Genomic DNA, 21,704 nt, shown 5'->3' on the forward strand with positions numbered 1-21,704 from the left:
GGTGCGAGAGATTTGACTTAGTCTGGAAGGCGAGGTGACGAGAAGAAAGCATGATTGATAGTTCTGCACGGAGGAGACTTGCCAGAAGCTTCTCTCAGAGCCTCATTGTGGGAAAAGGGAGGCCTCATGGTCAAAGGTGCCCAGGCCATCCCCTCTAGGGGCATTTTTCTCTAGAGGAGGTGGGCTTTCCTGTAAGACTAACTTCAATAAAGGGCCATTCATTCTATATGGTTATCTTGAGGATGGGACTGCCATGTCAGGTTCTCCCAAATTTTTTTTTTCATTTTTTTTTAATGTTTATTTATTCTTGATAGAGACAGAGACAGAGAGAGAGAGAGAGACAGAGCACAAGCAAGGGAGGGGCAGAGAGAGAGGGAAACACAGAATCCGAAGCAGGCTCCAGGCTCTGAGCTGTCAGCACAGAGCCTGACATGGGGTTTGAACTCCTAAACCGTGAGATCATGACCTGAGCCAAAGTCGGAAGCTTAACCCACTAGGCTGCTCAGGCGCCCCTTGTTTTTTTTTTGTTTGTTTTTGTTTTTTTTTTTTTGGTTTTTTTTTTTTTTAAAGCAAAAACAGAAAGAAGTAATGTGAAAAGTACTAAGAGAGAAAGACCTTGGCCTTTGTGCTGAAGGAAACGAGCTGGAGGGTTCATGAAGAGCTTGTGCGCCAAGTTTAAATATGTGCGGTGGGCGGAGTTGATGTGTCAGCGTAGGACAGACAGACCAGAGCATCTCAGACCGCAGGGCTGAGGCAGGCTGGGCCCCCCACCCTGAGACACCACCTGTCCACCAGCATTTATCTCAGCCTGGGTTCTGTAGACTATCTTTCCCCAATGTCACGGGCCTTAGTACACCGTTTAGGCCACCGAAGCCTTCAGTTTCAATACTGCCTGGAGAGGTGTTGTAGTGACAGAGCACCACGGATGGCGGGGGGGACTGAAACAGCAGACATTTACTGCTCACAGTTCTGGAGGCTGGAGGTCCAAGATCAGGGTGCCGGTGTGGTCGCGTTCTGGTGAGAGTTAACCCCTCGGTTTGCAGAAGGTTACGTTCTGGCTGTGTTCACATGGCCTTTTCCTGAGGCTGTGCAGGGAAAGAGAGAGAACTCTCTGGTGTCTCTTTTTATAAGGACGTTAATTCTCTCCCATCAGGGCCCCACCCTTATTCAGGCCACGTTGATGGAACATTGATTACCTCCGTAGAGGCCTCATCTCCAGATACAGCCGCACTTCAGGTTAGGCCTTCAACATACAAATTGGGGGGAAATAGAAACCTCCAGTCATCACCATAGGAAAGGGGTCCTCTCTCTATTTTATAGTGGCCTCTTTGCCGTGAGAACCTACATGCTTATGTGCCAGAATTCTGGAAAGGATGTACGTGTACTTAGTCCCCTCATTCAAGTCAGGATCTTGTTCAGGATCTTTGGTTGAATCTTTGCTTGAGCTGGGCCTAGCACGAAAAAAAAAAAAAAAAAAAAAAAACCTTGGTATAAATTAATTCAGAGTCACTTGGGGCGCCTGGGTGGCTCAGTTGAGAAGCCGACTCTTGATTTTGGCTCAGGTCGTGATCTCACGGTTCGTGAGCTTGAGTCCCAATTTGGGCTCTGCGCTGACAGCGTGGAGCCTGCTTGGGATTCTCTCTCTCTCCTTCTCTCTCTGTCTCTGTCTCTCTCTCTCTCAAAATAAATAAATAAACTTAAAAAAATTTTTTTTAAATAGAGAATCGCTCATTATATAGCCCAGGAGTGGGGTTGATTTTCTTCATCCCATAGGCCTCCTGGGTCAGGAACCATGTCAGGACCCCATAAGTAAAACACACATTCGCCCTCGCTTCCCTCTTTCCCCTTTCCCTTCCTCTCTCTTCCTTTCTTTTCCCTTCTTTGCCTCTCTTGTAGTTCCAGTTCCCAAAAATCATATTTGACCTTATCAGCCCCCACTAACCTTTCCTATTCCAAACATGCAAATCACACAAATGTCTGAGTGTCCTGCTTGTCAGTGAAGGGAGCTGAGGCCATCTCAGAGACCCTCTGACGGCAAAGCCTGTGAGAAGAATACACTCTCCTTCCTTCCGAGGAAAAGGTCAGAAGAACCCAGCACTCGTGGCTGACGAAACTCGGTGTTAAGTGTTAGGGACACAGGGAAGTGAGGCCTGGCCTGGAGCACTTCCTGTTCACCCGCAGGACACAGGCAGGCAGCGGAAACCAGCCCTGGACACGAGGCCCTGTTCATTCGGGAGCTGCTTTTACTTCTCCTTGATATATTTCGCTCTTACTTTATTTCCAATCTGAGGTTACCCAGAGGCACTTCGAAATTAGATTTTTCTCTCTCAATAAAGGGAAAAAAAAGTATTTTGAATACGTTTCCTCCATACATTATTCATGGTTTGGTATTCATAACGAGCACACGGTTCTGAAAATGAATATGCTTAAAATTTATCTTCGATTTTATTTTCTGCTCTTTTTGCTGTTTAACCAACCTTTTATTTCTCCAGCCATTCTCCTCAAACAGAACAATACCATACTTCTTACAGCTGGTACGGTAATAAGAAATACCCAGAAAAGTCTGTTTTCCTGATAGCTAAAGCTTATGCCTTGAACCAAAAGGCATTTTTATGGTTCTCACTTTCAGCGGCCATCATTTCTAGAACGCATCACTGACCTGTGTGCCTCGCTGGGAAGTGCGCGGTCTGTAGCGTAGATCTGTGGGTGAGTCAGGCTCACCGCGGTGCACATGTGGTGCGAGGTTCTGGACGCAGGGCTGTCCCGGTAGGACCCGGACAAATGTGGTGGTCTCCTGGGTTAACCAGTCGTTAGCCCCAATGGGAAGCATCTGTGCACATTTAGAGACACCCCCCCCCCGCCCCGCCATCCAAAATCAGTAGGCGGCTGGACTTGCCGATTATAAGGTAAAGTGCAATCGTTGACTTGGCCTTCTTTCCTGGATCCTCAAATCCCTAGCCCCCAAACATACCTCAGGGAGTCGAAATCCATAGGCCACAATGGATTGCGAAAGAACCACAGTGAGAAATTCATGTGAATTGATAATTACTTGAACAGATACAACAGTTTTTGGAAACCTATGTAAAGCATAGTTTTATACCTAATATCCTCAAATATATATACTCTCTCTCCCTCTATATTGATATGTATGTATAGATGTAGATATATGGTTATATGCACTTATAGATATATGCACATATACATTATATATGCATTATGTATGCACACGTATAATATATACACACATATCTATAATGCCTGTATACATAACTCAGTTTATTTTTTTATTAGAAAGGTATTTATTTAAGGAAACTAGGGAAGTAGAAATGTAAATTCCTCCGTGTAATGACCCAAACCAGTTGGTGATGTATTTTGTTGGTATCGATTTCTAGATTTTTTTCTCGGCACATAGATTTCCCTTTTTCCTTACATTCCTGTACTCGTGGATGTAAGAATGTGTATCTTCGTATTTCACTCAGCTTTGTTTCATCGAGTGTGCATTTATTTTTATTTCCAAGTGTGTGACCGTACCAGGCATGGATCACATGCCCGGCTTGCTTGGTGTCGCTCTTCCACTTGCAAGCGTGTAAAGCGTCCTAGAGAAAAGTTTTGTCCTGAAGCTCTTCGTCTATTTCAACCGGCTTCTTGAAACCTGTTTCTAAAAGTCAATCCATGCGTCAGAATGCACACTTTCCTATGATTTTTAGTTATTTTTCAACATCTGAGGGATATATATGTATTACGCATGTGTTTGCATGGATATATATATTTGCATCTACGTACTATGCGAGTGGCCTGAACCGATCACTTAATGTATTAGTATTTTTACGTACTTTTCAACACCACATTCAAACAAAACTTTTTTACTTTATGGAAATGAAAGACATGACCGTGAAAGTATTTTCAGTAAGTGCGAAAGAAGCAAGATCTTCCCTCCCGGAACTCAGAGGACACCCTAAATGGTTTCGATGCTCTGATGTATTGTTTGCTATAAGCTAAGAAAAACGGTAGTTTTCTATGAACCAAATTTTTCAGGGGATGAAACTACCATGTGATTTCAGTAAAATGTCAGGAAATAAATTTATTGATGTACTTGCATCTTTTTGATGGCCTATTTCCCTAGTTATTTAATTCGAGACCATGAGTTTCAGTTTGGTATGATGACTGTAATGGCCAATTTTCCAAGGAGGGTCACTCCTAAAGAGGGGTGTCATATTTGCACATCCCCTTCTTCCTAGACTCTATATCCAGACATCTGGCATCATGCGGTTTTTTTTAACTTCAGTTTTGGATGATTTACAATAAAGAAAGAAGGATGCCCGTTACTGTTTAAAAAGTAGTTTTTCAGCTCATTGGTTGGAGGGTTGGGTTAATGATGTTTGTCCTTTTTATTTACAGGCAGTGGCTCAAGTCTGAAGACATTCAGAGAATCTCGCTCCTGTTCTACAATAAAATACTAGAAAAAGAAGTAAGCTACTTTTTTATTCCCCCAGTCTTTTTTATCTGAAATGTGAGTTTTTAAAAATCCCTTCATGAAACTGTGCTCCTGTTTTCTGCACGAAGCACTGACATCGCCTCGGACTATATCAGACCTTTTTACAGCCTTTTCTGTGTTGCTTCCATGCACAAGGTGTTGCACTGTGTGTCTTGTTACCGAGTTTCTGTCTGGCCGGGCACCCGACTCAGCCCTGCAGGTGGCAGTGGCATCTTCAACGGGTGTGAGATACCGGGCTAAGGAGGAGACAGGAGCTAATGACTGGCTTTCTCAGTGACACATTTTCTTTTCTTTTTTTTTCTTTTCTTTTCTTTTCTTTTCTTTTCTTTTCTTTTCTTTTCTTTTCTTTTCTAAAGGTTTGTTTTTGGAGAGAGAGACAGAGAGCAAGCAGGGAAGGGGCAGAGAGAGAGGGAGAGAGAGAGAGAAAGAATCTGTAGCAGGCTCCAGGCTCCGAGCTGTCAGCACAGAACCCGACACGGGGCTCGAACTCACAGACTGTGAGATCATGATCTGAGCCAAAGTCGGATGCTTAAGGAAATGAGCCACCCAGGTGCCCTTCAGTGGCACATTTTCTTAGAAAAGTTTTTAAAAGAAAATAAAACCGTTCCTGATAAATGCACAGCTTCTTTACACAAATCATTGAACAAAAATATGAGATTTACATTCAACATCTGTTTGGGAGAATTAGAAATGCCAAACCTTTAAGTGTTCATTGCATCTAAATACTTTTGCCTTGTGACCCCTCCTGTAAGAGATATGATAGGCTCAAATAAAAAAGCCCCATGTATTTGGGCTTTACATGTTAGGCTTAACATGCATTTGCTAAAATGTATTAAGTAATTGCTACCCCCCCCAAAAAAAAAAAACCACCCCTCTTCTAGGTTGGTTTTATTGCATTTGCCTTTTGTTTTGTTTTGGTCTAGAAAAAGGTACAAGTTAGAGACAATTTTTATCATCCAGCTATGTAATTACAGGCTTAGTTCAAACAAAAGCTACTGTATTAATGTCAGTGGTCGCTGCACTGGTATTAAAATTTTGTTGAGAATATTCAGGTCATTGCTTTATGGGTATTGAACAGAATAGCCACAATCCATCAGGGTTGGATTTTCTAGTTGCACCTAAACTTTCTTTTGTGTTAGCAGTCAGTAAGATCAATTGCCTGCTTCCAAGTCAACATACTGACTGCAGACAGCTTACCAAATTGACGTGTGACATAATTCATCATTACTATCGACCATTTTATCCTTGAATAACTTGAACAGATACTGATGGTTACTTATCGTTTAAATGTGAAATGATTCCTGCCTGATTCAAGTCCATTTCCCTTATTAATACCACAAGGAAGTTCCAATTCATATCTTGACAGCCCAAAAGAAGGTGAAAGACAAGGGTGCAAGCGAGTGCAAAAATGTAATCACACTTACGCAATTATGTGAATATCGCTTCTTCACCAGCGTGTAAATTATCCTGTTAAGTCACAAGTAAAATATTCAAGTAAACAGAAGGCGATCGTCATCTTAAAACACAGTTCTTGCTGACATTCTCCCTGTGTGCCTATTTGTAGAAGCCAACGTTGAGGCAAATTGTAGATGCCATTGGGATGTAAGCTCCCTTCCTGTCCACCTCCCCCCAGCCTGCTCTTCTGGCCAGGAGGATGGGGTCAAAGGCAGTAAGACATAAAGCAAGAGAAACATCAGTAGACCACCCAGACACCCGTCATCCCGCACTGAAACCCCACAGCTCAACCCAAGGCACGTGTACTCGAACTTCCCACGACTTGGGCACAGTCTATGCAGATACGGTGAATGCAACCTGCCGGTATTGCCAGGAGGTTTCAAGAGCGTGGGCACAAAAACTGCTCTCTCCTTTAATTTTATGAGAATACCCTCTTTTGTGAGGCAGTAGAGCCTGGTGGTTGGGACCCTGGGTTTGGGAGTCTGTCCCAATTTTTGCCATGTGCTGTGTCTACCCGAGGATGTTAACTAGTCAGAGGGCGCCTGGGTGGTTCAGTCGGTTAAGTGGCCGACTTCGGCTCAGATCATGATCTCACAGTTCGTGGGTTCGAGCCCCGCGTCAGGCTGTGTGCTGACAGCTCGGAACCTGGAGCCTGCTTCTGATTCTGTGTCTCCCTCTCTCTCTGCCCCTCCCCAGCTCGCACTCTGTCTCTTGTCTCTCTCAAAAATAAAATAAAAAACGTTAAAAAAAATTTAAAAAAAAAAAAAAAGAGTGTTAACCAGCCGTTCTGGTCTGAAGTTCTTCACCCAAAAATAGGGACAATAATAGTTCATTCCTTAGGCGGTGGTAAGGATTAAATGAGTTGGTGCGTGTAACGCATTTAGAGTGCCGGTCACGCCATCATCAGGGCTATATGTGACAGAGATCGCTACCACCATTATGAGTGCAGTGCTGGCTGGCTTTTCTCTGCATAACTCAAGCAGGGGGTCCCAGGCGGACAGCTACCCTGGTCAGTGTACGGTCCTGGATGTTACGGAAAGCCATGTGAACCCAGTCATTGCAGGAGAAGAGTCCATCAGCCAGGTGCACACAAGCAAACGGAATGGTCATAGACCTAGAACAAAACCCACCGGCCTTCTCTGTCTTGCAGATTTCCTCACTGGCTCTGAGTAGCATTGAGATAAATAATAAACATAAAACACTAAAATAAATAAAATGAGCAAGCTGCATGTCCGCAGTACGCTTCAAAAGTAAAATATGTGGATAGTCGCCTGCTTTCCCCCATAGCTGTGGACATGAGACCCACAAGGGGACCCGGGCACCTGCACGCTCACAGGGATGCCACCAGTTCCCTCACTGGTCCCTGTGGTCAGGTGCTGTCTTTCCTTGCTGGTCAGTTTTTCTCATAAAAATCCTGGTTTTGGGGGGAGAAACGCTTTCACAGCCCAGCTGGAGGGAGGAAGCACTCAGTGCCAGCGATGAACGGCCGTGTCCCTGGCTTGTTTCTCGGCACATCATAACTTAGGAGTCTGATACATGAAAACAGGTACAGGTAGGCTGCTGGCTGATTGTTTCAGCCCCTCCCAGAGAATGTCACTCATGGTTTCCTTCTTGTCCCCTCAGTACCGAGCCACCGCACTGCCAGCGTTCAAGTATTACGTGACCTGCGCGTGTCTCATATTGTTCTGCATTTTTATCGTGCAGATTCTGGTATTACCCAAGTAAGTACATGTGGTTCTCCACTGGGACTCTCACTGGGTGCATCTTTCTACCGGAGCTACTTATACAAAAGTATAAGAGAGGATGCAGATTTCCAAACAGGGAACATGGGGAGGGGGCAGTGAAGCTAAGTGGCTCCCATGTGTCATGCTTAGTTACAATAATACTGGATTTTCAAAATGGACATATTGATTCACTATTTTTTTTTTATTTTTTTTTTTTTTAATTTTTTTTTTTTCAACATTTATTTTATTTTTGGAACAGAGAGAGACAGAGCATGAATGGGGGAGGGGCAGAGAGAGAGGGAGACACAGAATCGGAAACAGGCTCCAGGCTCTGAGCCATCAGCCCAGAGCCTGACTCGGGGCTCGAACTCCCGGACCGCGAGATCGTGACCTGGCTGAAGTCGGACGCTTAACCGACTGCGCCACCCAGGCGCCCCTTGATTCACTATTTATAGGGATTTAAAAAAATAAATTTAACCTTCTTACTTTGATTTCCGTATTAATCTGGTGCCCAGTGTAAGAAACGTAGCCCAAGAAACTTTACCCGGAAAGAGATAAATGTCTAGATGTCGTTTCTAATAAATAAATACCGTCGTTATGTATTAAAAGGACAACACCCACTCTGAGCACACTTTACGTACCTGTCCGTTCTGATTCTACCTTTTTCTTCCTGAAGTCCACCCTCTGCCACCCTTTCAGCTTGTTATAGGGTCACTGTCCAGCTCACCCCTCCCAGGAGACACCTGGCGACAGAGGGGAGAAACTGAGCAAGCCAGATTTCACACTTTGGGGTGGCCTTCTGGTCCCATCTGTTGGTGAAAATCCAGTCACCTGGGATTGCTACATTGCCTTTCTCTCGCACCTTCTTACTGAGTGCAACACAAGTCAACCAACTGTCTCTGAAGTGATGGATTCGTTCTCGTTCTATGGTCTAAGAGAAAAGAAGAAAACAAAACTCTTGTCCATTTGTCAATAATTGGGGATGTAGAAACTTTTAAGACAAATCTTCTACTGCTTGTCGCAATTTTGTAAAAGCCAAAGCAACCGTTTTCAACCTAGTCTGATCTAGTTGCGTGTTTGCATTCAACTTCAGCAGCATTTGTGGGCAACTTGACTTGCCGAGACTGAACTGCATTTTGTCTCATGAGGGTGTTGCGGAAACTAGAGAGAAATGATCTGCCTTTCCCCTCTGTACCCCAGAGGACGTTCTTCCGGGCCCTAAGCCAATACGAAGGCATTTATGGAAGTAATAACAAGTCACAATATAACTCACACATGCACGTTCCAAGCTGTCTGCCTCCTTTTAGAAGAGGTTCCTAGTGACTTTCCCTCCCTCCCCAACCCCCCATAAATTAGTGTTGAAATACAAGGGCCAAATGAGCTCTTCTACTGGGCTTACAGAATCTTCCGTGAAAGTTCCCCATGTCAACACATCCATTTCCCATTCTGAAAAAGTAACAAATTAAGCTGCTTCTGAGCTCCAGGCCTGTGCTGCTTGGGAGAGAAGACGGAGCCTGCACACCCAAAGCTTACTGACTGATAGAGCCGAAGGGCATTAACAAAGTATATAGGTGAAACAAATATTACCAAGGGAAGTGGGCTCTTATTTTTACTATTAAGTAGAAAAATTCTTTCATTTTTCTTCATCTTCCTATTGGATGAGTACTTTTTATATTTTCTGTATCATAATTAAGACAGGGTTTATCACTCACTGGAAGGAATTAGGAGAAAGGAAAGTGACCAGGACGTTTTTTCTTTTTCAACCATCCGTTTTCGTACTATGCAAAGTAATTCTTTTTCATAGTATACATTTGGGTTTTTTTCTTTATTTTTATTCAAGAATAACTAACATACGGTGTTCTATGAGTTTCAGGTGCACGACATAATGATTCCACAACTCTGTAATTACTCAGTGCCCATCACGCTAGGTGTACTCAATCCCCTTCCCCCATTTCGCCCATCCCCCACTTTCCCCTGGACAGCCGCCAGTTTGTCCTTTGTATTTAAGTCTATTTTTTTGTCTCTTTTTTTCTTTGTTAGTTTGTTTTGTCTTTTAAATTCTACATAGGAGTAAAATCATATGGTATTTGTTTTTCTGTGACTGACTTATTTTACTTAGCCTCTAGCTCCATCCGTGTTGTGACAAACGGCAAGATTTTTTTATGCATGAATAACACTCCATTGTATATGTACCACATCTTTCTCCCTTCATCTACCGACGGACACTTGGGCGGCTTCTGTATCTTGGCTCTTGTAGACAATGCTGCAGTCAACACAGGGCTGTGTACATCTTTTCAAATTAATTTGGTTTGTTTTCTTTGAGAAAAAGCAACCCCAGAGCCCTGTTGGGAATGCAAACTGGCGCAGCCACTCTGGCAAACAGTATGCAGGTTCCTCAAACAATTAAAAATAGATCTACCCTATGACCCAGCAATCCACTACTGGGACACTTTAAAAGATGATGCCAAAGAAGCCAGAAACTTCCAGGGACCAAGGAAAATAATTTGTGGGATTGCACTTTTCAGAGAGCATCAGGGAGATGTCTTCTGTCTCTGCGTTTCTTTTCTTACCTCTCTTCTGTTGTGCTGTATCTTTAAGAGGATCCATGGAAGTTCGTTGTCTCGGGCATCATCACCAATTATTAGTGGGTTTCTCTTGAGCAACAAGTTGGATTTTGAGCTGGAACATTTTGAAATCTGTGCTGGTTTGCACTTCCCTCTTTGTGTTGGCAGTTGGAGAGCTCAGGGTAGGTCCGCGGGCTCCACTGAGGGAGAGTGGAGACTGGAACTTTCTGTGCTTGTTTCGTATTACATTTATATTATATTATGTTTATGTTGTATTATAATGCCCTCTTATTTTCATGCTAGTGTCCTCATGTTTCTTTCTTTTTTCTTTTTAAATGATTCTTCTTGTGAAGTATTTCAAAGATACAGAAAAGTACAGAGCGTAAAACAATAAACATGCATGTGCACGTGATCCAGGCGGTACAAATTTGATCCTATGATATGTTTACTGTAGATAAGTTTCTGTGATCTTGAAGCTGTTATTGTTTGGGTATACTTCCTGTGAACAGCATCGATTTTTATTTTGGTTTTTATTTATTCGATCTGATATTTTTTCGGTATTAATGTGATTTGATTCCACTTGTGTTTGATTTTATTGCTGGTGTATGTGGACTCACTTCTGCCATCTTACATTTCAATTACCTTGCCTTTCTTGGTATACTTCCCCACTTCCTAACTTCTAAAGGATTGATTCAGTTTTCTTTGTTCTGTCTTTTCCTTTACTAGTTAATATCTCTCTCTCTCTTCCTTGTGCACATGTGTCCTCTCTCTCTTCTCTCTCTCTCTCTCTCTCTCTCTCTATATATATATATATATATACACACACACACATACATACACACAAACATAGTTATATACAGCATACATATCTAAAATGTATGTACTTACATAACCACATATGTATATAACTGTATGTATATAACATACAGTTTTCATTCAGTATATTCTGAAGTTAATCCTTGTATCTTGTACATAATTATTTCTTAGAGATTTTGTTCCAGATAATTGTAGTCAGTATTGATTTAGATTTGCTCTTGTTCTTTACCAGCTTATTTCTTCATCAAATTTTTTTTTTTAGTTTATTTACTTATTTTGAGAGAGAAAGAGAGAAAGAGCAAAAGCAGGGAGGGGCAAAGAAAGAGGGAGAGAGAGAATCCCAAGCGGGCTCTGCACTATCAGAACAGAAATTGAGGCAGAGCTGGATTTCACAAACTGTGAGATCATGACCTGAGCTGAAATCAAGAGTCCGATGCTTAAGCAACTGAGCCACCCAGGTGCCCCATCAATGCCTTTTTTTAATTAAAGCATAATTAACATACTGTCATATTAGCTTCAGGTGTACAATATAATCATTCAAAAATTATACACATTTGTCAGTGCTTATCTGGTGTACTCTTTTTTTTTTTTAATGCTTATTTGAGAGGGAGAGAGAGAGCACGAATGGGTTAGGGGCTGAAAGGGAGGGAGGCACAGAATCCAAAGCAGGCTCCGGGCTCTGAGCTGTCAGCACAGAGCCTGACACAGGGCTCAAACTCACAAACTGCAAGATCATAACCTGAGCTGAAGTCAAATGCTTAACCAACTGAGCCACCCAGGTGCCCCCTTTCCTGGTATACTCTTAAATCCCTTTATTTATTTCACCATCTTTTAAAAAGTTATTTCCTCAAGTTTCTCTTCTTGCTGATGTATATCATTTATTACTTCTTTTATTAAGGTCTGTGGGTAGCATTAGCACCTACTTTTTTCTTTATATTAAAATATTTTTACCTACCTTTTTCACATTTGCTCTTCAATAGTAGTTTAACTGGGTATAAAATTCTAAGTTAACTCATTTTCCCTTACTATTATGATGATGATATCACATCAATTTCAGCAGCTGTTGTTGCTAATGAAATGTTTTCTGTCAATCCCATTATATTCCTTTTTAGATAATTTGTCTTTACTCCATGTGTGCTTCCCAGCCCCCTGCAAACTTCACCATATTATTTCCCAATGTATATTTGTTCTTATTTACCTGAGTGACTAGGTGTGATTTTTCAATCTCAAGATTCATATTTCTACTTAGTTCTTGGAAGTTCTAACATTATCACCTTATGTATTCTTCTATCCTTACTTTTTCCTCCTGAAATCTTATTAATTGTATATTGTGTTATTCATAATGTTTACTGGGTCTTAGAATTTTTCCTCCAAGTTTACACTTCTTTATTTCATTGTGCTGCAGTCATTCTGGTGATTTCCTCATCCACATCGTGTGTATAATTTCAATGATTATTTTATATCTAAGAAGTCTATTTGTTCTTTTTAAAATCTGAATTTCTTTATAATTCTGTATTTTACCTAAGGATTCCTTTTTTTTCTTTTCCTTTATTAGTATCATAAATATACTGCATGAAAATAGCACTTCCTTCATTCTGTTATAGTGGTGTATAAATGCATGAATTCTGCTGTGTGATCTATCTTTTGACTCATAGTGACATGCCTCCTTGGATTGTATGTAATTTTAACTGTGAGCTCACCAGCATCCAGGGTTTGGGTCCATGGTGATCTCATACTCTGAGTTGCAAAGGCATTATTACGATACGTTTTTCAGTCTCCACAAGCTGTCTCTGGGGTTCACTAGTTCAAGTCAAAGCATTTTGTTAAAGTAAGTTCAAGGTCCAAGTCCCTTCACTACACAAGGGGTTAGTGCATTTGACTAACCCCTTAGCATGGATCTCATTTTAGGATGACTCTGTTTCGACTCATCACCCTAGTTAGTCAACTTCCCTGAAAATTATCAGCCTAGTGGGCATAGTTTTTGTTTCCTATTTCTTGGTAGGATAGCACTTCGTGGCTTCTGACTTTATTCAAGAATTCAGTTCCAATTTCCCTTCAATAAAATGCCGGAGAGCATCCCTACTTTGTGTAGCATAGACATTAAATCTCACACTCCAAGGCACGTATAACCCTCTGGTTCCTCCTGGGCTGTTTTTCATCAATACCCCTACCACTCTGCTTTTAAATACTCTCTGTGTATTTAGTATTTTCTCTTCCTTGATAATGAGTTTATCTATCTAAAAATAATAATTTTGTTATACTTTATGAAGAATTTTCATTGGGATAATGATGCTTCTCACTTCTAATATGACCTCATTTATTTATTAATGCGCTGACCTCTTATTTTTCCTGTTTTATGTTGGGGAAACTACCTCATATTTTTTGAAAAAAGGACAAAAATGACTAATGAATGAAGGAATGAATGAGTGCATGAGTAATTAACAGTAGAGGAATTTGTGACCTTGAAGGGATCAGTAAGGGGGAAGATTTGGCCTAAAAGAGGGCCTTGCCTTATGTCATCCCTCTTTGGCACGTAATCTTGAATCTGGCTCTAGTCTCAGAATTTAAATAGTTGTAATTAAATTATTAATTGGCTTCTCTTTTTTAGGCTGAGTCTCTCATTTCTGTCTGCCGTATATAATAACTTTATCAGAAATGTAAGCTGCTTTCAAAGACCAAAAATGATCAAGCCTGAATTGTTTTTGCAATTTTTAGTAGTTTCATTAATCTTATCTTCCAAACTAAATACATTAAACCAGGCATAGGCAATTGTTACAATAAGAATGATTTTTTTTCCTAATAAAGTTTAGTTAAATATCAGTGTGTTTCATTAGCCCAAGTTAAATTAAGAATAGTGGTATTTTACTTAAGCAAAATTAGTAGCAAAATTATAAACTTAAATATGTGAGATCTGTTATCTCTATTGAGATTCTTTGATAATTATTCCATGACTCATTTCAGTAATCAGTGCTCATTAATTCTTTAATACTCATTTCAAAAGAGTCACTTTCATTTTGGTTTTATCTCCAAGAAGGAAAAGAAAAATTGGAGGAAGTTTAATGGTAGAATCATTCACGTCCATTGAAAGTAGATTTGATTTTCAGGCGCCTGCGTGGCTCAGTTGGTTGAGCATCCAACTCTTGATTTTGGCTCAGGTCCTGATCCCAAGATCACGAGATTGAGCCCTTTGTCACACTTCACACTGAGTGTGGTGCCTGCTTGGGATCCTCTCTCTCTCCCTCTCTGCCCCCCTGCTCACATGCTCTCTCAAAAAAAAGTGAACTTTTTCTTTGGTGGGCTCAAATATTGGATACTATGACACCAAACTCCTCCCCATGAGTGGGTATGCATCTTAGAGGAATGAAAGGAAGGAGGAGAAGGGGGGGATGCACAGAGAAGGAAGAAGGAGGGAAGGAAGGAAGGAAGGAAAAATGGAAGTAAGGAAGAAAGAAAGGAAGGAAGGAAGAGGAAAGAGGGGAAGGGGAGGGAGAAAATTCTCACGGTCCAAGATAAATGAACCCTACGGCTTTTACGGAGATGAACGATACCCAGCTGCGGATTCAGGTCATCTGAAAGTAAGAAAATACCCAGCTGCGGATTCAGGTCATCTGAAAGTAAGAAAATACCCACAGTGAGTAGCTTGAATGTGAGTTAGCAGTTTAATTTCTTCCCCGTTAATAAAAGGCCAGAGGCAGTATGGTGCTCTGTCCTTTGGGTTCTTTGGGGGGCCTGGATCCCTCCAGCACACATTCCTACTTTCATTAGACTTTGTTCCTCATCTTCATTCTCTAAGATGGCAACACACATTCTGAGCAACCTGATGGAGGAACAGACTCAGAAGCAGAGGGCAGAAAACACTCATTACTGCCCTCTCTTGAGGAAACTTCCCAGCAGCTACCTCATGACCCTTTGGTTTATAACCCAAGGCAGATCTTAATCCCATGCTCAAACCTGGCTCCAAGGGAAGCTAGAATTTGTAGCCTTCAGTCTGTACAACAGAGGGCCTGTCTAAAAATTGTTACCATCGTGAAAAAAATGGAATTCATGAAAACCTCTGTTCTCTCCAGGAATGAAAACAGATTTGTGTTGCAGTTAGCTGAATGCCACTGGTATGGTAAGAAACGAGCGATAACAATAAAAGTGGAACCGAGCGTGTTTTCACTCAATAAAACAGGCCATGTACCTTTACTTCATACCTATTCTGAGCATTTGTTATAGAAATAGAAATTCAGGGGCGCCTGGGTGGCGCAGTCGGTTAAGCGTCCGACTTCAGCCAGGTCACGATCTCGCGGTCCGTGAGTTCGAGCCCCGCGTCGGGCTCTGGGCTGATGGCTCAGAGCCTGGAGCCTGTTTCCCATTCTGTGTCTCCCTCTCTCTCTGCCCCTCCCCCGTTCATGCTCTGTCTCTCTCTGTCCCAAAAATAAATAAACGTTGGAAAAAAAAAAAAAAAAAAGAAATTCACAGCAGAAGCACACACGCAGCCGAACATTTGTGGAACCATTCAGCAGGAGATTTTGAGCTGTTGCATACCAAGCACAGTGAGAGATGCTAGGAAAGCATCAGGAGCCCCCGAAATGCCTTTTCTCTCATATAACTTACATTTTATTAGGACATGTGACAATAATGTAATAAACAAATACACATACAATAATTCAGTGGTGATATGCTTTTAAGAAAAATAAGACACAGTAGAACACTACAGAGTAGTGGAAGGTGATATTTCCATTTCTTTTTATGTTTTTATTTTATTTTTGAGAGAGAGAGTGCCAGCAGGGGTGGGACAGAGAGAGAGAGAGAGAGAGAGAGAGAGAGAGAGAGAGAGACAGAATCTGAAGCAGGCTCCAGGCCCTGAGCTGTTGGCACAGAGCCTGACGTGGGGCTCGAACTCACGAACCGTGAGATCATGGCCTGAGTTGAAGTTGGACACTTAACTGACTGAGCCACGCAGGCACCCTGGAAGGTGGTATTGCAGATGAGGGTGATCAGGGAAAGCATCACTGATTAAATAACATTAAAGCAGAGGCCCGAGTGAATTGAAATGGGAATTATGTGGATATCTGGCAGAATGTTCTAGATGATAGGAGCCACAGTGTGTTCAAGGAGGAGAGTGAGCCAGGTGAGCACTGTGGAGGATGGGGTCAGAGGAGCAGTGTGAAGACAGGTGTTGGCTCTCACAGGCTACTGGGAGAACATTAGGTATAATGCGCCAGGAAGCCCTGGAAGGTTCTCAGCCGAGGATGTGATCTGGCTACATTTAGAAGCATTGTTTTTGCTGCGCTGCAGGGGAGGGGGGCTGGAAGTAGGAAGCCCAGTTAAGATGATGGTTGGTACTGGAGTAGCAGTGCAGTAAAAAGTGGTCAAATTCTGGAGCATCTCATGAAGAGTGATGGAGACAAGTCTTGCCATTGGATGAGATGTGGAGAATAAGAGAAAGCGGAGTTCTGTGAGATTTTTATTTTGGTGTTGGTTTTGGTTTTTGGCCTGAGCAATTGGGAAAATGGGGTTGCCATTTACAGGGAGGAAGCATCCTGGGGAAGGAGCAGGTCAGGGACAGACGTGAATCAAGGGCTCAGTTCTGGGCATCGAAGACATGTGTGTGCATCTTAGACAAGTGATGGAGCTTCACGGAGGGAGGGAATGTGTGAGTCCTGGAGGGTTCACGGAGGAGCTAGGGTTGAAGTCATAATTCAGAAAACCCAGCACATACGTAATATTTAAATCCCTTGGTTAGGATGGGCTCACGTAAGAAATGAGTGTAGAAAGAGAAGACGGACCTTCTGGGGAATAGTATGTCTTAAACTTCAAATCTTCACCCCTTCTTGTCGCTGTGATGTAGAAGTTTTTGCTCTGCCAAAAACAACGCCTCCTCCCGTTTCCCACATCATAGGACTTGAAGTGGCCACAACATCTCAAAGTTGCTGCAAAGTCCTATCATCAGAGAAAGGCTACTGTGATCTGTAATGGTGATGAATATTTCAGTGTCTTTTCTCCTTTTCATTTTTTTTTTTACCAAATTCCCTTTCATTTTGAAGTTCTGTCACGTATCACTTAAAAGAGAGAGAGATAAAGGGATGTGTATTACTTCATGCTAACTTATAGTTAGAAGAAAAGCCTTCTTTCCTGAGTTCTTACTCTCCTCGCTGAACCCCACATAACAGGTGCAAACAGGGCATTGATGGGAGAATCCACATCGTTTTTGTGGGGAGGAGTGAGGGCAACAAGGGAGGAGGGACATGAAAGTCATCCCATTAAATGGAATTCGAGGTGAAGATACCATTATTTACCTATAGAAATAGTTTACAATTCATATAACTTTTAGATATTGGGGGACATATATATATTCCTGCTGGATTTTTCCTGTCTGCAAATGTGTTTCCTCATCCATGTCACGACCACCTGCGAGCAATATACCGACTAGAAAAAAACCAGAAAGGGAAAAGGACCTTGTCTCAAATCAGCCTTTTCCATATATGGTCACAATACACTTGATTAAAGTGCCAAAGTCAAGAATTATCACTAAAAAAGCATAGTTCTTTTTGCCTTGTGACAGGGAAGAGTCAAGTTTGCTTTTCAGGGGCATATAAATCATGTATGCTTGTGCATTAAAGAGAAACAGCTAAGCGAAATTAGAGAAAGACAAATATCATCTGACTTCACTCATATGAGGACTTTAGGATACAAAACAGATGAACAAAAGGGAAGGGAAGCAAAAATAATGTAAAAACAGGGAGGGAGACAAAACATAAGAGACTCTTAAATATGGAGGACAAACTGAGGGTTCCTGGAGGGGTTGTGGGAGGGGGGAGGGGCTGAATGGGTAACAGGCCTTAAGGAATCAACTCCTGAAATCATAGTTGCACTGTGTGCTAACTAACTTCAATGCAAATTAAAAAAAATAAATTAAATAAAATTTTTTTAAAAAAGAAATCATCAAAAAAAGAATAAATCAGTCATTCAAAGTAAAAAAAAAAAAAAAAAGAAACAGTTTTGCAACTAGAATGTTAAAGTTGATTATGTGACACAAACATCTTGGTATGTTTAATGAGTTTGAACATGGTTTTGAAAGAGTGGGCAGGATAAATGATTATAATTAAGAGCTTTTGGCCAGCCATTACTTTGTCTCATGGGATCTCTTGTTCCCTGGGATGACAGGTGCTTCCATCTGAACACAAATGCCAGTGTGCTATGAACTTGAACATTGGACAGCCACAGGTTGGAGCCACTCTGAGTCTGAATCTCGGGCTGTGACATCATGTTCTCTGTACCAGACCATATCATCTACAAATTCAGATAACCTCTTCCTTTCCAATGTGATGCCTTTTATTTCATTGTCTTGCCTAACTTCCCTGACTGGAAGCCTCAGGGTAATTTCAATAGAAGTAGTCATAGCACAGATATATTCCTGTTCATGATCTTAGGAGGAAAACATTCAGTAATTCACCATTAAGTATGATGTTATCTGTGGGCTTTTCACAGTTGCCTTAATCAAGATAAAGGAAATCCCCTTTTAATGTTAGTTTGTTGAGAGTTTTTATAATAAAAGGGTTTCAGATTTTGTCTAATGCTTTTCTATAGCTACTGAGACGATCGTGTGGGTTTCTTTTCCTTTATTAATGTAGTGTATTATATTGATTGATTTTCAGATATTACACCGACCTTGCATTACTCAGGTAAATCCCACTTGGTCCTGTTATAGAATCCTTTTTTATATGTGACTAGATTCAGTTTGCCAATATTTTGCCAATGTTCTTGTATGTATACTTCTAAGAGATGCCAGTCTGAGTTTTGTTTCCTTGTGATACAGCTTTCTCTGATATTGGTACCAAGGTGATACTGACCTGAGAGAATCAGAACATGTTCCATCCTTCTTACTTTCTGGAAGAGTTTGTGGAAAAAGTAGCAAAAACCCTTCTATACGTGTTTTGTAGAAATCACCAGTGAAGCCATCTGGACATGCACTTTTCTTTGCAAGTAAACTTTGGTTTGGGTTTTGTTCTAATTACTGATTCCATCTCTTTACTTCGATAGGCCTATTCAGAATTTCTGTTTTCTTCTTGAGTCATGGTTGGTAGTTCATGTCATAACGTACTCTTAAGAATGCTTGTTCCTGCTTTAATGATCTGTCATCCATTTCACCAATGCAAAAACAGAGAATCGATAGTGTTAGCACGACTCTTTTCCTTTATCAGCAGCCCGCTGTCTGTGGGAATTCTGACATTTGAGAAAGAGCAAAGTAGTGGTCATCAGATGCATCCAGAAAAAAAATGCCACCAGCTCTTCTTTGAGGTTCTTCACTGTACCAGGTAGGGGACTATAAAACGCGAGAGTCCATTTCAATGCTCCTGTGGTTCCTTCAGGCTCACGTTACTATGTCTGTTTGAATGTCCAGACTCTCTATCACCTGTCTTCATAGTAAAATAATTACTCCTAAAACCAAAATTGAAATGCATCGAAAAAACAAGAGCCTCAAAAAGTCATGGTAGTGTAGGAATCTTTTATTTCAACTCTGATTCACAAGTAGGTTAACCCATAACAGTCACTGGCTCTGTTGAGATATGTGTTGACTAGAGGCCAGTACAATCCATAATAACTTATCCATTCTTGAGGAAATTCAGATATGCCATAACCAATGGAAAAATGTAAATATTTCTCAATACTTCTAGTAAAAACTGAACAATGGGGAGTTTTTTTCCCCCCAAAGGAAAAAGGAAGAAATTTGGAAAAGTAACTGATTCCAGTCCTTCCTGTGTTTCCATTTAACCACTAATGAGGTAGTACCCAGAAAAAAGGTTAGTTAATGGCTTTGAGTCCACTGAAGAACAAATTTCTGTTCTAAGGTGTTTCCACAAGGTAATTTAATAAAGTGAAACCCTTACAGAATGAGAGAAGGGCTGAGAAACCAAACAGGAGAGGGTATAACAGCGACGAGGAAGCTGCCATAGTTGGGTTTGGAAGGACACAGGAGGAGGTGGCTTGCCAGAAACGCAGGCTCCCGGACCTTCCTGAGGGGCTAGAACCACACCAGGCCTTCGTGGGACCAGGGCGGGATGGGCTGTCTGCCAGGGACCCGAGACCTCCTGGGAGGCAGGAGTTGCGGGCTGTTGAGAAAATGGTTGCTAAATAGAGAGTAAGAAAGGGAAACCCCCAGGCTTCTTGCTTCCCCCAGCAGCCTCCAGTCTCCGCCAGTACTTCCCGTTGGCCAAACCTAGTTAGAAACAGTTGGCAGAGAATCTGGGGAATGGAATTTTGAGGAGATGGAACGGAAAGGCATTAGAAGACAGATAGGAAATTGCCTGTATACTTAGTGACAAATTGCCCCAAGTTGATTGAAATACATTAACGTCCAAAGGCAAGAGCTTTGGCCAATGGCAACCAGAATACATAGAAAGCAAACCACAGGTGATACACTAAGGTCAAACTGCTAAAGCCAAAGAAAAAAGGGGGGTGGGGGGACTACCTTCAATACAGCCAGAGGAAAAAGACATTGCAGCTAGAGATGGATGAGGGGAATGATGACCGACTCCTGATTAGAACCACTGGTATAAATATGGCCAATGCTGAATCCAGTATTCAGTGAAGCTATTCTTTTTTTAAAAATGAGATGAGGGGCGCCTGGGTGGCGCAGTCGGTTAGGCGTCCGACTTCAGCCAGGTCACGATCTCGCGATCTCGCGGGATCTCGCGATCTCGCGGTCCGTGAGTTCGAGCCCCGCGTCAGGCTCTGGGCTGATGGCTCAGAGCCTGGAGCCTGTTTCCGATTCTGTGTCTCCCTCTCTCTCTGCCCCTCGCCCGTTCATGCTCTGTCTCTCTCTGTCCCAAAAATAAATAAACGTTGAAAAAAAAAATTTTTAAAATAAAAAAAAATAAAATAAAATAAAATAAAATAACAGTCGTGGAGCGCCTGGGTGGCTTGGTCGGTTAATCGTCCGACTTCAGCCAGGTCACGATCTCGCGAGGTCTCGCGTGATCTCGCGTGAGTTCGAGCCCCGCGTCGGGCTCTGGGCTGACGGCTCGGAGCCTGGAGCCTGTTTCCGATTCTGTGTCTCCCTCTCTCTCTGCCCCTCCCCCGTTCATGCTCTGTCTCTCTCTATCCCAAAAATAAATAAACGTTGAAAAAAAATTAAAAAAAAAAATGAGATGAAATGAAGACATTTTGCAAGTGAAAGAAAGCTAAAGGAGTTCAGCAGCAAACCTACAGTGTAAGAAATGCTAACAGAAGTTCTTTGGGCCGACCTGAAATGATGCCAGGAGCAAACTTGAATCTGCAGGATGAGATGCACGGCATTCGACGTGCTTAAACATGTGAGAGAGTATCAAAGACTATATGCTGATATTCTGTGAATTTTTCTAAAAGACAACTAACTGGTTATTCAATACAGCGGGGAGAGAGAGGGAATCTCAAGCAGGCTCCATACTGTCACTGCAGAGCTCGATGTGGGGCTTGAACCCATTAACTATGAGATCACAACCTGAGCTGAAGTCCAATGCTTAAGCGACTGAGCCACCCAGATGCCCCTGATACATGTGATTTTAAGCTGCACATGGACCACGGCCAGAACACATACTAGGCCATAGAAGCAGCTCGACAAATTTGTAAAGATTGAAATACATTTGAAAAGATAAAAAAATCTTTCAGTATGATGTGCAACCA

At 41.9% G+C, this 21,704-nt stretch overlaps 1 protein-coding gene across 4 annotated transcripts in view; it reads left to right on the forward strand.

Annotated features, from left to right (window-relative positions):
* ADCY2 (adenylate cyclase 2) overlaps positions 1-21,704 on the forward strand; it is a 415,997-nt gene that overhangs the window by 309,547 nt on the left and 84,746 nt on the right. For all 4 annotated transcript variants that reach the window (XR_015240410.1, XM_086675813.1, XM_086675806.1 and 1 more), the window contains 2 exons: positions 4,399-4,468; positions 7,574-7,671. Coding sequence is in view for 3 of the 4 variants with exons in the window: in XM_086675813.1 (XP_086531939.1) it covers positions 4,399-4,468; positions 7,574-7,671 (168 nt within the window). In the remaining variant the exon portion in view is untranslated. The remainder of the gene's footprint in view (positions 1-4,398; positions 4,469-7,573; positions 7,672-21,704) is intronic.

Source organism: Puma concolor, chromosome A1 (genome assembly GCF_028749965.1).
Source record: "Puma concolor isolate L17-30 chromosome A1, mPumCon1.1.hap2, whole genome shotgun sequence".
In the NCBI taxonomy this organism is placed as follows: Eukaryota; Metazoa; Chordata; class Mammalia; order Carnivora; family Felidae; genus Puma; species Puma concolor.